An 18,209-nucleotide genomic window follows, 5' to 3' on the forward strand; every position below is an offset into this window, starting at 1 on the left:
CATAGAAAGTAAGAATTTAAGTGCAAAAAGCTTAAAACTAAGACTTGTCAAGTTTGATCCGAGTTAAGCTTTTTCACTCGCTTTGTTGGCGGTTATCTCAACTTGGTTAGACAAGCCCTAGATGCAATACAGGAAAGTTAAATATGCAATGCAAGCTTGACAAAACCATTTGACAACTTAAATAAAATTTCGGAGATCAAGTATATTTAGTTCATTCCTCAACATGCAAAAGCGGGTCTTATCAAGTGGCTTAGTGAAAATATCCGCTAATTGATCTTCCGACCTCACTCCTTCTAAAAGGATGTCTCCTTTAGCAACATGATCTCTAAGGAAGTGATGACGGATATCAATGTGCTTGGTGCATGAGTGTTGTACAAGATTATTAGCAATTTTAACAGCACTCTCATTGTCACACAACAAAGGTACATTTTCTAGAACTACGCCATAGTCTAGAAGAGTTTGTTTCATATATAAAATTTGTGTGCAACAAGCACCCGCGGCAATGTATTCCGCTTCAGCGGTTGACAAGGCAACACTATTTTGCTTTTTGGATGTCCATGAAACTAGTGATCTCCCAAGCAAATGGCACCCCCCAAAAGTACTTTTTCTATCAATTTCGCAACCTGCATAATCCGAATCGGAATAGCCAATTAAGTCAAAAGTAGCTCCTTTGGGATACCACAGACCAACGCTTGGGGTGTGCCTGAGATACCTAATAATTCTTTTAACAGCGTGAAGATGAGCTTTCTTAGGATTAGATTGAAATCTAGCACACATACAGACACTAAACATGATATTGGGCCTAGATGCGGTAAGATACAATAAGCTACCAATCATAGAACGGTAGAGAGTTTGATTAACCGGGTTACCTCCCTCATCTAGGTCGAGATGTCCATTAGTTGGCATAGGTGTCTTGATTGGTTTGCACTTCTCCATGTTGAACCTTTTCAACAAGTCTTTGGTATACTTCTCTTGTGAGAGAAAGTTACCATCTTTCATTTGCTTGACTTGAAAGCCGAGGAAGTACGTTAGCTCACCAATCATTGACATCTCGAACTCCTTCGACATCAACTCACCAAATTCCTTGCAATGATAGTCATTTGTCGAGCCAAAGATTATGTCATCAACATATACTTGACAAATGAAAATATCGCTGTTATGTTTCTTTGTGAATAGAGTTGTGTCGACGGTCCCGATCTTGAAGCCCTTTTCGATGAGGAAGTCGCGAAGATGCTCATACCAAGCCCTTGGAGCTTGCTTTAGCCCATATAGCGCCTTGGACAACCTGTAAGCATGGTTAGGATATCTAGGGTCTTCAAATCCAGGTGGTTGCTCAACATATACAAGTTCATTTATGAAGCCATTTAAAAATGCACTTATTACATCCATTTGATAAAGTTTTATATCATAGCATGATGCATATGCAAGTAGGATACGGATGGCTTCCAGTCGAGCCTTCAACTTGAGAGAATCCCTTTGCAACAAGTCTTGCCTTGTTCCTTACAATCACGCCTTGATCATCTTGTTTGTTTCTGAACACCCACTTTGTTCCAATGATTCTTGTACCTTGTGGAGGCTTCTCCAGGGTCCAAACTTGGTTACGGGGGAAGTTGTTTAGTTCTTCATGCATGGCGTTCACCCAGTCCGGATCCTGTAGCGCCTCATCTATACATGTAGGCTCAACACAAGAAACAAAAGAGTGATGTTCAATAAAAGAAGCATGTCTATGTGATCGAGTAATAACCCCTTGTGAAGGACTCCCAATGATTTGGTTTTGAGGATGAGCTTGAAGTAGTGATGAGTTTCTCCTGTCAACCACTTGGGAAGAAGATCCTGGAGCATCAACTTCGGCTTGTACCCTTGATTATTCATGAGAGACAAATGTATCTTCATTTGCATGCCTCTCATCTTTTTCATCATCTTGTGGTACATTTGATGAAGAAGGCATGTCAATGTTTTTGCACCTCTTCTTCATCTTCTTTTGGTTTGATAGCTCCAATTGGCATGTTCTTCATTGCTTCCCTAAGTGGCTCATCACCTACATCATCAAGATTTTCAAGTGCTCCTTGGGAGCCATTAGTCTCATCAAATTCCACATCATATGTTTCTTCTACCACGCCAGTGGCATGATTGAATACTCGATAAGCTTTGAACTTTAATGAATAACCCAAAAGAAAACCGATATCACAACGTCTTTGAAACTTCCCTAGATGATGGTGTTTCTTGTAGATGTAGCATTTGCATCCAAACACCCGGAAGAAGGAGACGTCTGGCTTTTTCCCATTTAGCAGTTCATAGGGAGTCTTCGCAAGTAGCCGGTGAGGAAATAGCATGTTTGATGCATAACATGCAGTGTTGACAGCTTTGGCCCAAAACCTCTCCGGTGTGTTATACTCATCAATCATTGTTCTTGCAAGAGTGATCAAGGTCCTGTTTTTCCTTTCAACAACTCCATTTTGTTGAGGTGTATATGTTGCAGAAACTTCATGCTTGATCCCAATTTCATCACAGTACTCATGAATGTTGGTGTTGTCAAATTCTTTACCATTATCACTTCTAATCTTCTTGATCTTGCAATCAAATTCATTTTGAGCTTTCTTGGCAAACTTCTTGAATATAGATGCAACTTCAGATTTGTCATGGAGAAAGAACACCCAAGTGTATCTTGAGAAATCATCAACAATCACCAGACAGTAGAGGTTGCCACCAGCACTTACATAATTTGTAGGTCCAAATAAATCCATATGAAGTAGTTCCAGTGGCCTTGATGTTGACATGAAAGCTTTTGTAGGATGTGTGTTAGAAACTTGCTTCCCAGCTTGACATGCACTACAAGGCTTGTCCTTTTCAAATACCACATCCTTTAATCCTCTAACCATGTACTTCTTTAATACCTTCTTGAGTGTGCTCATCCCAACATGTGCAAGCCTCCTATGCCAAAGCCATCCAAGTGAAGCTTTGGTGAAGAGGCAAGTTCTTAAGTCTGCATCTTCTGAGGTAAAATCCACTAAGTAGAGATTGTTGTATCTAAATCCCTTGAACACCATTGATTCATCATCCATTTTTGATACAATAACCTCTGTTGGAGTGAATAAGCATTGAAGTCCAAGATCACAGAGTTGATCCACTAATAATAAATTGAAGCTCAAAGGTGCAACCAAGAGAACATTTGAAATTGATAAATCATTTGAAATTGCCACCTTGCCAAGTCCTTGCCCTTTCCCTTTTGAATTGTCTCCAAATGTGATTTTGTCTTGTCCATCAACATTCTCATCAAGTGAGGTGAACATCCGTGGGTTGCCTGTCATATGTTGTGTGCATCCACTCAATAACCTAATGGCTCCCACTGGCCTTGTAGTTCACCTACATCCACAGACAAATCAAGCTTGAGTTTTGAGGGCCCTATATTGCATAGGACCAGTGACTCTCTCAATCAAGGACATTGCAACCCAAATTTGTCTAGGTCTACTCTTGCTTGGTGGACCTAGGAATGTAACTTTGACCTTTCCATTTGCTACTTTTTTTAGAACATAATGAGCATTGAAAGCAAATGGTCTTGAGTGCTTAGGCAAGGGAGTTGGTGGTTTGGCTTTGCAGTTGTGGGCAAAGTGACCTTCATTTCCACATTCAAAGCATTTGATAGGCTTGTGAGTTTGCTTTGGCTTGTATTGAGTAGTAGCTTTCTTTTGCACAAAAGCATTGTATCCAATACCACTTTTGTTGTTTTTCATGACAGTGTTCATAAGCAACTCATTTTGGAGGTATTGTCCCTTGTTGAACTTTTGCACACTTGTTCTTCTTGGGCTTGTTACATTGATGAGCAAGATGACCAAGCTCTCCACAGTTGTAGCAATCCATCTCAGAAATGGGCTTTCTTTTGCTGGAAAAGAATTTCTTCTTTCTTGAATCAAATTTGATGCCTTCTCTGTTGAGCTTCTTTAACATCTTGGTGGTCTTCCTCACCATCAAGGCAATGTTAGCATCAAGGTCATCATCACTTGAGGATTCTTCCTCAATTTGTACTTTAGCTTTTCCTTTTCTTTCTTGATTTGCTTTGAGAGCCAAATCCTTTCTCTTCGAAGATGACTCTTCCTTGTCATTGATGTGCATGTACATCTCATGAGCATTGATCTTTCCCAATATCTGTGTTGGTGTGGTAACTGAAAGATCCATTTGATGTAGCACAGTGACAATGTGTCCATATTTGTCTATTGGGAGGACAATGAGAATCTTCCTCATAACATCCGGTTGTGAGATTTGAGTAAGCCCCAATCCATTTACTTCCTCTACAAGAATATTGAGACGTGAGTACATAGCATTGGCATTTTCATTAGCAAGCATTTCAAAAGAATTTAACTTTCTCATAGCAATGTGATATCTCTCCTCACGCTCACTTCTAGTTCCTTCATGTAGAGCACAAATGTCCATCCATAAATCATGAGAATTTTTATGATTTCTAACTCTATTGAACACATCTTTGCAAAGGCCTCTAAAAAGGGTGTTTTTGGCCTTAGCATTCCATTTCTCATAATTGAACTCATAACCTACAAGATTTGTGGGATCTCTAGGTGCGGGGAATCCTTGTGTGGCGGCTTTGTAGACACCAATGTCTATAGCCTCTAAATATGCTTCCATACGAATTTTCCAATATGGAAAATCGTCACCATAAAAAACGAGAGGAGGTCCATCCCCACCGGACATCGTTACACTAGTGGTTAAGCTAATCTAAGAGCAACAAGGCTCTGATACCAATTGAAATGATCATGATGCCTAAGAGGGGGGGTGAATTGGGCTTTTCTAAAAATCAACACTAATTAAAACCTAAGCAAGAGCTAAGCAAGAGCCCAACTTCACCCCAACAACTAGCACTAAGATAATAATACTAGAAATACAACAATGCTAAGACAATACTTCAAATACTTGCTAAACAAATACACAATGTAAAGTGCTTAAATTAAGTGCGAAATGTAAAGCAAGGTTTAAAAGACTCCTCCAATTTTTCCCGAGGTATCGAAGAGTCGGCACTCTCCACTAGTCCTTGTTGGAGCACCCGCGCAAGGGTATCGCTCCCCCTTGGTCCTCGCAAGAACCAAGTGCTCACTACGAGATGATCTATTGCCACTCCGGCACGGTGGATCCCTCGAGACCGCTTACAAACTTGAGTCAGGTCACCAACAAGATCTTCACGGTGATCACCGAGCTCCCAACGCCACCAAGTCGTCTAGTGATGCCGATCACCAAGAGTAACAAGCCGTAGACTTTCGCTTGACCAAGAGAAGCCTAATGCAAGTGGTGTGTGCTCTAGGTGGCTCTCGCTAGCGCTAATGAGGAACAAATGCAAGATTAAGATTCTCTAATCTCCTCACTAGGCTTTTGGTGCTTGCAATGCTCTACCAATGTGCTGGAATTAATGTGGGCAGCAAGACATTGAATATGGTGGGTGGAGGGGGTATAAATAGCCCTCACCCACCAACTAGCTGTTACCAGCACTCTTCTGCGCATGGGCGCACCGGTGCGCCAACGGTGCGCCACCGGTGCGCCAACGGTCGACTCCAACGGCTAGTTCTGACAGCTAGCTGTTGGGCTGATGGCACACTGGACAGTGAACAATCATTGTCCGGTGCACTATCCGGTGCGCCACTAAAATTCATTTCTGAAACTGGCGCTCTCGGGTTTTCTGCTCGGGGAAAGCCTTCCCCTGGGCCAGCCTGGCCCCACCTGGCAGAGGGCGCACCGGACAGTCCGGTGCGCACCGGACAGTCCCGTGCCTCAAGGCCACAAACCATATTTCTTGTTTTCAGCTGTTTTCCAAATCGGTTTTCGTTCTAACTTGTGAGTGAGTTCTAGAGTGACACCTAGCACTATATGTGAGTGTGAATGTGCACCAACACTACACTAGAATTCTCTTGGTCAAACTACTCATCGACAACCCCTCTTTATAGTACGGCTAAAAGAGAATAAAAGACCTAACTAAATCACGAGTATCCACAACTCCTTGACACTCGGACTCAGTAGTCCTTCACTTTTTGTTTCGTCGTTTAGCCGTCACTTCGAGTTCTTATCTCCGGGATTGTTTTCACCGTTGTAGTACTTCTACCTGTAATGCGGCCTAACTTACCATTTGTCTCTGCAAAACACACGTTAGTCACATATAACATTACGTTGTCATTAATCACTAAAACCAACCAGGGGCCTAGATGCTTTCATGTGCGACAAAGAAGAACATCACATATAATGACAAAATGTATAGAGATAAATGTCACAAGTATCATTATTACATAGCGTAAGTCTTACAAAAATAAATGATAATAATAAAACGAACTATATATTATTTCTTGGCGCCATCAAGCTGACTGGGAGACGTCACCTAGATAAGCTCATATTTCTCGTTGTAGGGCTCCTCTTGGACCACCTGCTCTTCGCCTGTGGTGGGTTTATATATCGCAAAAATGAGCTCACAAAAGATCATAGCTCAACAAGTTGTGGGGAATAATGTGCATGAACTCACCAAAGATGGGAGATCATGTGAAGTGTAAGGCTTACCAAAGAGGATGATTAAAGCTGAGAATTGCTTTTAAAGTTGGACAAAATTTTATTAGCAGTTACTAAGTATAAGTAGATATCAACCCAATTAAGTAAGAGATCAAAATTGATAACAACACCCACAATGCAATGCATATGACCAATTAAGTTTAATTCCATAAGTTAATCATGTGAGAGTACGAGCTGCTCATGACCGTGAGCACGGCTGATATACCAGTTTTACACTCTGCAGATGTTGCGCATCTTTACCCACAAGTCATGTTACCCATCTGCCAAGGGATCGTAACTCTCATACACCTCTATCAAGGAAGCGAGACAGGTAACACTAGGAGGCATTTACAAAGTTCCACTAGCTTCAGAAAACCCGCTACAGTTTTAGGAAGCTCCAATGCAGGGATCCCACGCCTGACCGCCATCACAACAAAATCAACACAACGACCTCCCTACACTGACCATTCCCCTACTGCCCTTGCCCCTTTCGGGTAAGGTAGTCATCCACTAGCTTTCCTAATTAGTTAGCCAAGGACGTCCCATACCACCCTTGTGGTAGCACTGTTTTCCCGGGTGGTCGCTCCATGTTCCAATTAACATAATGATCTTATCAAGAATAGTAAATAACAAATTGATAAGAAAAGCATGACCATGAATAACGTGTAGCTTAACACCCAAAACCACAATAAGCAATAGCAGGTACTACCCAAAAGTTCAGTGGTAAACAAGGTATAAAGATAGTCAAACTGGAGTGACCTATTGGGTCCCATCAAAATTAACATATGCAGATCATAATGATTAACATGAATATTATTGGGTAAATAGAAGTGATCAAGGGCATAACTTGCCTGTGACTTAAGATTCCATATACTTCTCTAATTGGGTCGCAACCTCGCTTTTCCATAGATTTAGCGAACGCCATCTAGATGAGATATGTACTGGTCGTGTGTTGTGCTAACTCCTACCCCTGTGTGATCTGTTGCTAGCTGAACGACACTATGGCAGAGGGTTGCATGCTTCTCGCTTCATTTGCGTGGCTAGAGCGACTGCTACACGGTGATATATGTGGGCATGCGTGTTCCGTGTTGGTTGGCGGCCTCGTTTTTATAGGCAGTAGGGATAGGAGACAATGATTCTAACTGTAGGATGAGATCCAGCTCGTTTCTAATCTTATCCATCCAACAGATAAATACGAGATCACGATCGAAGCCCTAGCCCCTCATACATGGTCTAGTTGTGTTTTGTTAAAAAAACAACGCAACACATAGATCATTGGCCCTGTTTGGATCCAAGGGCTAGAGCTAGTTTGGGCTAGTTTGTGCCAAACTAGCCCAAAAGTAGCCAAACAGGAGGGCTAGAGCCAGTTTTTTGCAACTAGCCCACCCCAAAAAACTCTCCCCACCAAGGGGTGATTATTGGGGCTAGTTTGTTGGAAGGCCCACCAAAACCCTTTTTTCTCTCTTATCCTTCCGCACGGGATCCGCACGTTCCTGGGTCCGTTTCTTTTCTTCGATACACAGGGAAGGACCGGCGCCGCCGTCCTCGAACCGAAGAAACGCCGCCGTCCTCGAGCAGGTCAGTCGTCGCCTCCCTCCGTTCCCTCAGCCTCCTCCTCCCTCTTTTCTTGATCCATGGAAAGGTAGTGGAGGGGCACGGCTGGCCACATTGGAAAGAACAGGAAAACAACGAATTTGTTTTGGCTAATTTCTTATTGAATGCATTTTCGACTATTGTAATTTACTAATTTATCTACTATGATTGGCTCATTTTGTTACTGCATATGCAGCCTCACCGTTGCCATGGACGGCGATGCCTTCGACCTCAACTCGCAGGCGCCGGAGACTGATGGTTTCCCGGGGCTTCAGCTGTACGGCAACATCCTGTCCGACTCTGATGGTCTGTTCGATGGTCGTGCCAGCGGCTCTGTGCTTCCTCCATATCGCCCACCGTGTGCCGAAGGCGGAGACGCGCGGGCAGCTGCAGCGGCACCCTACGCCCGGCAGCTGCTCTTCGACGCTCCACCTCGGCGGCAGGCAACACAGTTCGTCAGCAGGCGAACTCGGCCGCAGCAGCACCCGTCCGTCATCAATAGCTCAACAACACAGCGCGTCGTCGCACCAACAGCCAAGGCGCACCGCGTCCGCCACCACCGAGGGCACAGAGGGCTCCGAGGACACAGAGGGCACCCAGGAGTACAGAGTAAGAGGATTCCATATTTGAACAGGCACAATGAGACCAGTCAAAATGTGCTTGCTATTTGTGATTTTGACATGAGATTTACCTTTGTGTTGTCGGGATGGCCTGGTTCAGCACATGACATGAGAGTTTTCAAAGATGCCATAACTACTCATCACCACAAATTTCCACATCCACCACCAGGTTTTCTTACTTCACCTTTCTTGCAACAATTTTAAACCAATTAAACTAGTTCATCTAAGTCTCATCGTTTACCTTTCAAAATATGTAGGCAAGTATTATGTGGTTGATGCGGGTTACCCAAATCGTCTGGGATACCTTTCACCATACCGGTTTACAAGGTACCATGTCGAGCAATGGCATAACGGCCCACCGCCCCAAGGTATGAAAGAAGTCTTCAACCATGCACATGCCAAAGTTAGAAATGTGATAGAAAGAAGTTTTGGAGTGTTAAAGATGAAGTTTAGGATTTTGTTGAACATGCAAAGATTTCCAGAGGACAAGCAAACTAGAATTATTGTTGCATGTATGGCTCTTCACAATTTTATTCGAGAGAGTAGAATTGCGGATCGAGAATTCGAAGCATGTGATGCCGATGAAAATTATAACCCAATGCCTAGTTCTGCAGCATCAACATGGCCAGAAGACGAACCTCTTGTTGAAGATGTCAACATGAATGCCTTCCGTGATGACTTAGCTCATGCTTTGTTTCATGGAGTGTAATTTTTTTAATATTGATTAAGGACTTGTATGTCCGTATGGGACATCGCATTTGTATGCAGAAATTAAACTTATTGTGATTTGGATGTTTGATTTGTGAAAATAAATTTATTTGTGTTATTTGTGTGTGGGAGAAGCCACACAAGAGTTTGCCACACTAAATCCGGATAAGGAAAGGTTTAAATGAGACAAATGATTATAAAATAGCATTTATTGTAAATTAGCCCTTGGATCCAAACACGTAGAGGGCTAGAGCTAGTTTGGGCTAGAGTTAGAGCTAGAAACTAGCTCTAGCTCTAGCCGGGCTTGAAGGATCCAAACAGGGCCATTATTTAGAGATTAATTTGGATATTACATTAGACAAAATTTTCACCGACCAAATGATAGGCATAGATCAGAGGGAAATTCCAAAGTCTTCACACGTGACCATGGCTCTAATATAGAATTAATCATATTTAAAAATAATAATAATATGTACTAAGTATTTATTTGTAGTATTTTATATATTATCATACTTAGTATTATTACTAGGTATATGCCCGTGCGTTGCAACGGGGACGTTTGTGCATGCATAAGTCTTTATTTAGTGGTGCTATCAATACTTAACTCAACAAAATTAACAAATGTTGAAGTCTGACATTTCGAACAACCAAAATTTGGCTCAATATCATTATTAATTGAATTAGGCAAATCCTAAAAGTTGATAATACATGATATGGTGATGTACCATGGCCTCCTTAGAACAATTTTGCATTGCAGGGTGAAAAGTATAAAAAAGGAGATGTCAAGTTGTGGCTATCAAAATTATTTTATCTTACAAATATGACCCTCTTATCTATCAAAATTATTTTAGCTCACAAATATGGCGCTCTTATCTTATATGTTGTGGGGAATATGTTGTGGCATGATTTCTACATTACTTACATATGGACATATATTTTGACAATATTCAACCCATCTAAATATGATTCCTCTAAAAACAGGTAGAGCAATTAAAGTTGTGCGCATTCAGGTTCAAGGTTTCCTTACATAGACCATGAGGCAACCATGTAATGCGTATTGGAGAGCAGCTGCCAACATTTAGAGAAATGAAAATAGAATGTGTTGGACATAGCTAGTCAAATGGTTAGGATGACATTTCAGTATTAAAACCAACAACCAGTGTCATCTTTTGCATAGAACAAACCTCTAGCACAAACCCCTGGAAGGACCACAAGAAACATAAAGTAATTGGACAAGTAGGCCAAATATCAAGAACATCAACTGTCCCGAATCACTAATTTCTGGGGTGACTATTGGGTCATGCAGATTACAATTCTCAGAATAGAGCAAACAACCCTAATACATAATCCCTCTAGAAACCAACATCAGAAGTCCAAAACTACTAAATAAAGTAACACGCTCGTACCTTGCCAGCTAGCTCAAGGAGTTCCTTTGCGGTCCCACCACATGAATCAGCAATGGTAGTCCATATAATCACAGAAGAAACAGTAAGCATAGTTCAGGCTCTTAATAAGTGAGCAGCCAAGACGCAGCAACAAAGAGTGAGCAGCCAAGATTTCTATGTTGAACTCTGTGTATCATCTCAATCTGCAATACAAATTTGAGAAAAAAATCTACTGTAATGCTTACAGTCAAACAAAGAGTTCTATGTTGAACTCTATGTTCAGGTTGCTTACGACATAAGCTACTGGCCAACTCTATGTTCAGGTTGCTTTAAAATATAATTATTCCACAAATTATACTGATCAATTATCATAATCTGTAGAAGTCCATGTATTAGCTGTTATATCATTATATTATGGTGTTCAACGATGAGTAGAGACCATTTAGTAACAACAAATTACATCTAGTCTGGTAAAGAACATGTCACTGTCTAACTGATCTATAGTAAGCTCCATGTCAAGAAATAGTCGACATCGGGGCATCGCCATCATCCCGGCATAGCTCCTCCAATTCAGTCATGAAATCACCCCCATCGGTGCCAGCTGAATCAGCCAGCATCCTGTCCTGCATCGCCTGTCCAAACATCAACCAGCACAAACAGTGTTAGAATGGTCACTACTCAAGCTTCCTCAAACCAGGGTTTGAAAAAAGGGTGACTAATATGTTAGGGAGGACCTGGGACTCTCGTAGGCTGTTAACACAGGCTTGCAGCCTGCGGTACTGGTCTCTTGCTTCAGGATACTGATTCATGGAACGCACACGAGCCAGTGCTCTATCCAACCTGCCTGTAGCCTGTTTCCTGCCATCCTTCAAGAAGTCATATTCATCCTCAGCCTCAGCCTTTGCAGGTTGGATCTGCCATGATGGACCTTCAAGTTGTTTCTCAGGTTGGAAACCTCGCAGACCCCTTCCCTTTCTCCTCCACCTCAGTATGACTTTCTCCATGATGCCAACAGACCAGACTACCTTCCGATAGTTTTTCCTTACCTGATGTCCACGTACATGGGCCTAACAAACAAAAGAGTATTCTTAGATACTGGAAAGAAACAAGGGATGGGAATTTTACCGCTACAGCTGTACTTGACAGCCTAATTTAATGTGATGGCTTTAAATCATCATCAAATAAATGTAACGTCTGAAACTGAAACGTTAAGAACTTTGCAGGTAAGTGATAGGCCCAATATCCAAAAGAAGTGCGCCTCAAATAACTACGACAACCACCACCACATACTTTGATTTTCGCCTGTTGTTTCATCAAATACAAAATTATAATTGCCAGTGGCTGGAAAACCTTGCTTCACCATGGAATTGGAGCTTGGAAAGATTTCTGTAACAAAGAAAAAACGACAGGAGTAGGTCATTAGTTTGGTGTAAATGACTACAAACAGTGATTTCTCAAATTAACTATGTGAAAAGATGGTAGACAGAGTACCAATGTAACCAAACTATTATAGGTTATATGAGATTTCAGACCCAAAAAAGTAGACATGCAAATAGAAATTACCAGTATCTTCACAATTTTCTGCCGGATAAACATAAACTCTTTTCTTCCTTTCCATCCTCTGAACTTGTTTTGGATACGAACCCAGCTGCGGTATACTCTGGGGGTCGAGGAGCTCCACATCTGAGAAGTTGATGTGCTCAGCTGATCCGCTCGAGAATCCCACAAGCGGATAGAAATTCCGAGTAATTAGTCACGAAGGAGCAGGTAGCGCGGCCCAGCAGCAGCCCGGGGTGAATCGGGCGGGGTCAACGCCGCTGGTGCTAAGATCGGCGCCGGCAGCGAAACCGTGCGGCCCCTTGGGACCCGAACCCAGCGACATGGACCAGGAGGAGGAGGAGGAGGGAGGGAGGTTTTACCGTTTCCATCTGGAGCCGGCGGCGGCGGCAGGCGGGCCTAAGATTCGGTCCGAGTCGCGCCGGGGACAGTGACGGGATGAGTGGCCATCGCGCATGGAGCGGGCGCGGTTTGGTGGCGGGCTGGCTCGGGGTCGGGGTTGGTGGGGGCGCGTCCGCGGATCCCGCCATCAGAGAGGGCAGCGCCGTCGAGGGCGAGGGCAGGGGGCGCGCGTTTGGTGTGGGGATGTCGGATCCGGGGAGGAAGACGCGCCGCGGGGGAGGGAGCAGTTCGCGAGGAGCAGTTCGCGGGGGAGGGAGCAGTTCGCGGGCGGAATGCGGGATGCAGGGAGGAAGGAGGAAGACGTGTGCGGCAGCGGGCATCACGGCGCCGCGGGAGAGGGGGCATAGCATCGCGGGCGGGGGCGTGGTGAGGCTGGTGGACGCCCTCCGTCCACCCTTAAGGATTAGTAGAGATATATTCCGGTTGTGAAAGAACTTGGAGCTATTTTGTATGGTTAAGATTCTAGCTCCAAGTTATATTATTAATATACATCACTTGTTATTTCAGGTTTGTCATTTGTGAAGTATCAACAAGCTTAGATTTGCATTTGTATTTTTATAGAATCATACAAAGAAAAGAAACAGGCTAACAAGTGTTTGTGCAATACAATAACAGGATGAATGGGAAAAAATAAAAAGCCAAAAAGAACCAAAAGATTTGGCATGTAGGGTTGAGGAATATGAGAAACTTCATAAAAGTTCAAGGCTGTCCCAAAATGAGAGATGTTAGTGAAGATGAATTTCAGCCTGAACAAGAGCCAACCAATGAGGAAAACATTTACTTTGAGTCTGACCAGGAGAATGCTGCCCCAATTTAACCAATGAGGAAAACATTGACTTTGAGTATACCGGCCCCATTACTGCACATGCATGGTTGCTTATTTTATTTTGCTTTCGCTTATGACTTAGAACTAATTTATCTTTGTGCCTCTACTGCCAGCCAGTTTGTAACTTTTGTGTGTGGGTAGTCCCATGAGTAGTCGGCCTGACTTGTGGCTGTTTTGTAATCACAGTGACATTAATTCCCCCTATAATTCTAACAAAATGAAAAACTGCAAAAGATATGCTTAGCTCTAGCTTATTACCACTGTTCATAAGATGTTCGAAAAGAATAAAGAGCAAATAAAACTTCTAAAAATACATGACAAGGATTCTAGGATGTATATTGTACCAACCAGCAGGAACTTTGCACGGTCAGATCCTGGAATAGCTGAAGTTCAGTGGAGTACAGTTCCAGTAACAATTGTTTTACTGACGTTGTGTTGCCCGCTGAAATGCGTAATCAACGACTACAAGAAATAACATATATTGGTGAGACCACGAACTATTCCTGTTGTAACTTATAGGAAGCTACGCATCCAAGTCACGTGCAAACATTTAGTTTGGCAGTTCTATACACACGTGAGAAGAGAAAATGGCGAGTTTGAAGCCATTCAATGCAATAATATAATTGAACAAACCTCCGGCTCCTATAGTGTGGTGAAGAAGTTTGGCAACACAACCATGGAGACAAGAGATGAACCTGACAAACTGTTTTATAGTGGTTGTTTTCTTATTTATTTCAGGGGTCCAATGATACAGAACTAAGCTAAGAAATATTGTGCTTCTGTTTTAGAGAGTTCGTGAACAGAGGTCGTGGACTACCTGAGAAAATGAGGACAACAAATACCCAATTTCCATAATAAGATTTAATGTACTTGACACTGCATATATTCGTTTGAGCTGGTATTGTAGATGTTGAATTTGGCATATAAGACATTGAAGTGCAAATAACATAGGTCAGATTTATCAAGATCAAGTGTATGTTATGTATTAGCCATTAGCTCATGCAATGCTAGCATAACTACCTGGAATAGCATCAAAAACAGTATTGTATGGTGTGCCTTTCATCTGCATCTGTCTCCTAACAGTGTCCAGCGGATAACACATCAAAGTTGCAAATGTTGCTGAAAGAAGAGCGGTTGCTAGAGATGTTTCTGGTCTATTCTTGTACTTCTCTGGTACAGATTTCTTCATCCTTGTACACCAAAAGAGAATGCAATATAAAAAATGTGAGGTAAATATTTAGATTTGTGTAAAGCTTTCGCGTGTCATAGTATTCATATGCAGTAGAAGGAATCTCACAGGTCAAAAACACAGAAGTTCACAGCAATGTAAGGTGCAATTGCTACAAGAGATGGACCCAAGCCTCCATAGAAGGAGGCCAGCCCTTCTTCTCTCAGCATGTTAAGAGCAACCTACAAAATCATCAGGCTATGCCAGTTTCCAGAAAAAAAAGTACAGAAATTTGCACTTACAAGACTGGTTACCTGAGATAAAGTGTTGTGTCCAGATTGAACTGCTAGCCTGAGCTGGAGAACATCCAGTGGGTAAGTTACCTATAAGCAAGTACAAGTAGAAAGTTCTGAATGTGCTAAAAATGGTGTTCTGTGGATTTCGATAAAAAATATGTATCATGAAAAAATAGACCAAAGAAGAAACCAACTATATTCAAATTCCATATCCAACAAAAACAAAAATACAGGGACATTTGCTAGTGAGTAAGCAAATAAAATAAATTACAAGTGTAGATGTCATGCTCGGCGAAAGGGCCTCTAGCTGAGTTGGTTAGTTGGTCTGAGTAGCACTCCTCAGGTCCTGGGTTTGACTCCCCGTGGGAGCGAATTTCAGGCTGTGGTTAAAAAAATCCCCTCGTCTGTCCCATACCAAAGCACAGGTCTAAGGCTCAGCCCCGGTCGTGGTCGTTCTCACATGGGCTTCGATGTCGTTGTGTATGGGTGGGGCAGGGGTTCGGGGGTTTTCTTGACCTGTGTGAGAAGGTCTTCTTCTTAATACAATACCCGGGGGCTGTCTTACCCCTCGCAGGTCAAGTTAGATGTCATGCTCGCGCAAGCACCAGCGGCAAGTCTCCCAAATACAGAAAGCTCTCCATCCTTTCTCCGGAAAATTTTCTGAATTAAAAGCAGTAACATTGTGACTTACTGACTTGTGAGAGAGAGAAATGAAGAACTCACTATCACAAAGAATGTAAAAATAAATTGATGACTAAGTGTAACCGTGAGTAACTATGACCTTGTAAACTTCATACGGGAAGAGTTGCACTGCACTGTAAGGAATTATGCGAATGACCTGGACAAGTTAATGGGAGATGGATAGGAATCTGCACAGCACAGCAAGATAAACAATGGATGATAGGGAACATCAAGCACGTGTAGAAGGTTTCCTTTCCAGTAACCCTTAAGCCCATCCTTCTTTCCAATGTCTGCCATAGCCTGCATAATTGCAGAAATATTATATTATTACAATATATTATCTAAAGTCGTAACCATTTAACTCCAGATAGCACCTATCATATGTTTTTTTAAAGAAAGCATTATAATTCACAATTCAAGCCCATCTAAACGATTAGGATTACTGATTCAGTAGGATGGTTAGTACCCATGTTAGAATTGCACAATAACTACCTGAACATATTTGTGGATCCCTATTTTCAATAGGCATGTCAGAAAGCAACATGACATAGACTCGGAAAAGAGACCACATCCAAGGACATATGAAACAGGTTCGCCCATTAATTCATTAGTGATTTGTATATTAAGCTTTCTTATCATTGTTGATATTATATTAAGCATAGGATTTCTTTCAATAATGCATTCATTTGTTATTTGACCAGTATAAATCGTATCCCTAACATCGATGCAAGAAAGTTATCAGGAACCTCGTAACCTGTTAAAGTCTTAAAGGAATTCCCTCTATAAACTCTGGTGTATTTCAGAATATTTCTCTGGTGTACTTCAGAATATTCCACCGATGTGAATTTTAGGACGGGAGATGAGACATTTCATCAGTCAATGATTCGCGCTAGAACTGGATTTCGAAGGCAAGAGAGATAGTCATCGAAGGACGTACAGTAACTGTGGCTCAGCTAGGCCAGTGTGATGTTCCAGAATATCAGTCCACGGTGGATTCATCCCAAGTGTAGACCTGGCAGCATAGACGGCAGCGGCTGCGGTCACCGATGGAGGGTAAACCAGCATCGAGTAATGGACCAATGCCAGCTCGGAGTAGAAGAATGCCATGTTCTCAAGCTGCGCCAAAAGCACCGAAGAAAATTTCAATATCTAAATGTGTGGTGTGGTGCTAAAACAACATTACTTGGACAACTATACCTCTGTGTCACACATTGCAGCTTTCAGGTACCTAACAATGAACATGTACATTGTTGGAACCGTCAGGTTCCAATGGAGCCTGTCCAGGATGGCCTTTTCCTTGGTCAGAACCTGGTCTCTGGTAAATGCGTTGTCACAGAGGCACATCAAGTCCTTAACCTGTAAAATATCGCTGCTTGTTGTGTAAGCTAATCGAAGAATGGACTATAGCATGTTTTAGAAACAAAATCAGCCAGCCTACCAGTGGAGCCCATATCTCTTCGTACTTGCTTGCTATCAGCATGGCACTTATGCCGACGAACTGCAGCTCCTTTCTTGGTACACTCTCCATAGATAAGTACTGGTCGATGATGTAGACGGTCAAGTAAAGTGTCTCTGGCATTAGAGTAAGCCTGTACTGTACCTAGATAATCCAGTCGATAAGGATAGCTCTCATTCTCTCGCTGATTTCAGCCTGTGAGCTCATGTAGCTGCTGAGAGGAAGGCAGGTGCCCTGCACAAGCAAAACATGCCACAGATCAACAATCATCAGAAATGGTCACTTCGACAATCCACTGAATCAGCAATTGCAGCATGATAAAAATTACCGCTTGGAATTTTTACCTCAGTGCTCTTGTAGAATCTGTAAATGTCCTCAACATATTCAACGATCTTGAGCACCATGGTCTTGTGGTCCTTGAGAAGGATGTGCAACTTGAGCTCCCGGTGCAGCACCTTGGGGTCGTGGACGAAGGCCACACTGTTGCAAAGCTGGTACATCAGGATCTGCGGACACAAACGTGGATTAGACATTCGCACAAACACCTGGCGTGCAGGGCGTTGGGATGGAGGAGGAAGGGCAGGAAACCGCGTTGACCTTCATTGTGGCCGTGTGGATCTTCTCGTGGTTGCTTCGTTGCCCTCCGATGAACTTCTGGCGGCGCTCTGGTGTGTACTTCCTAGCAGTGGATGAGGCGGAGCTGGAGAGCGTGAGGCGGAGGTTACCTGGGCTTGGAGGTTGAGGGGGCGAGCGGGCGAGCGGCGACTGGGTAGACCCAGGTCTCGCACGATCTGGGGGAAGACGGCGGGGCAGACCAGGTAGCGATGGTGAGGCGGTCGGCTTCCGTGCTGCCGAGCCCGAGCCAGGAGGCCAAGGCCGAGGCCGGCTTGACCGTCTTCTTCTCCGGCTCCTCCGCGGGGGACGACGGGCGGGCGTAGGGCGCGCGCTCGACGAGGCGGTCCTTGCGCTTGGGGTGGTAGGGGGCC

General features: G+C 43.1%; 3 protein-coding genes across 3 annotated transcripts; all 3 read right to left on the minus strand.

Moving 5' to 3' along the window:
* Nucleotides 1-11,171: 11,171 nt before the first annotated feature.
* Nucleotides 11,172-11,901, minus strand: LOC103653129 (calmodulin-binding transcription activator 3). Its single transcript, XM_020551823.3, has 2 exons — nucleotides 11,572-11,901; nucleotides 11,172-11,469 (listed from the first exon to the last, which is right to left on the minus strand). The coding sequence occupies exons 1-2, from the start codon at nucleotides 11,839-11,841 to the stop codon at nucleotides 11,353-11,355; spliced, it is 387 nt and encodes a 128-aa protein (XP_020407412.1). The 5' UTR covers nucleotides 11,842-11,901; the 3' UTR covers nucleotides 11,172-11,352.
* A 2,697-nt stretch (nucleotides 11,902-14,598) lies between these two features.
* Nucleotides 14,599-15,372, minus strand: LOC109945705 (thylakoid ADP,ATP carrier protein, chloroplastic-like). The gene is made up of 4 exons (XM_020552032.3): nucleotides 15,358-15,372; nucleotides 15,105-15,173; nucleotides 14,920-15,032; nucleotides 14,599-14,812 (listed from the first exon to the last, which is right to left on the minus strand). Exons 1-4 carry the CDS (start codon nucleotides 15,370-15,372, stop codon nucleotides 14,620-14,622), a joined length of 390 nt encoding a protein of 129 aa, XP_020407621.1. The 3' UTR covers nucleotides 14,599-14,619.
* Nucleotides 15,373-15,933: 561 nt separating this feature from the next.
* On the minus strand, nucleotides 15,934-17,694 carry LOC103653130 (cyclin-B1-3). Its single transcript, XM_020552033.1, has 6 exons — nucleotides 17,568-17,694; nucleotides 17,206-17,457; nucleotides 16,965-17,123; nucleotides 16,705-16,883; nucleotides 15,996-16,067; nucleotides 15,934-15,955 (listed from the first exon to the last, which is right to left on the minus strand). Exons 2-6 carry the CDS (start codon nucleotides 17,344-17,346, stop codon nucleotides 15,934-15,936), a joined length of 573 nt encoding a protein of 190 aa, XP_020407622.1. The 5' UTR covers nucleotides 17,347-17,457; nucleotides 17,568-17,694.
* Between the last annotated feature and the right edge of the window lie 515 nt (nucleotides 17,695-18,209).

Source organism: Zea mays, chromosome 4 (genome assembly GCF_902167145.1).
Source record: "Zea mays cultivar B73 chromosome 4, Zm-B73-REFERENCE-NAM-5.0, whole genome shotgun sequence".
Taxonomy (NCBI): domain Eukaryota; kingdom Viridiplantae; phylum Streptophyta; class Magnoliopsida; order Poales; family Poaceae; genus Zea; species Zea mays.

Excerpts from the sequence above, each read along its gene's own strand:
- LOC109945705 (XM_020552032.3), bottom strand. Across the intron at positions 15,033-15,104 it reads GACACAACACTTTATCTCAG|GTTGCTCTTAACATGCTGAG; the intron begins GTAACCAGTCTT and ends ATGATTTTGTAG. Across the intron at positions 14,813-14,919 it reads AACTTCTGTGTTTTTGACCT|GATGAAGAAATCTGTACCAG; the intron begins GTGAGATTCCTT and ends TTGGTGTACAAG.
- LOC103653130 (XM_020552033.1), bottom strand. The coding sequence starts at position 17,346 with ATGCCAGAGACACTTTACTTGACCGTCTACATCATCGACCAGTACTTA. Across the intron at positions 16,884-16,964 it reads CTGCAATGTGTGACACAGAG|CTTGAGAACATGGCATTCTT; the intron begins GTATAGTTGTCC and ends CTTTTGGCGCAG. Across the intron at positions 15,956-15,995 it reads ACCTTCTACACGTGCTTGAT|ATTCCTATCCATCTCCCATT; the intron begins GTTCCCTATCAT and ends TGTGCTGTGCAG.
- LOC103653129 (XM_020551823.3), bottom strand. The coding sequence starts at position 11,841 with ATGGAGAAAGTCATACTGAGGTGGAGGAGAAAGGGAAGGGGTCTGCGA. Across the intron at positions 11,470-11,571 it reads ACAGCCTACGAGAGTCCCAG|GCGATGCAGGACAGGATGCT; the intron begins GTCCTCCCTAAC and ends ATGTTTGGACAG.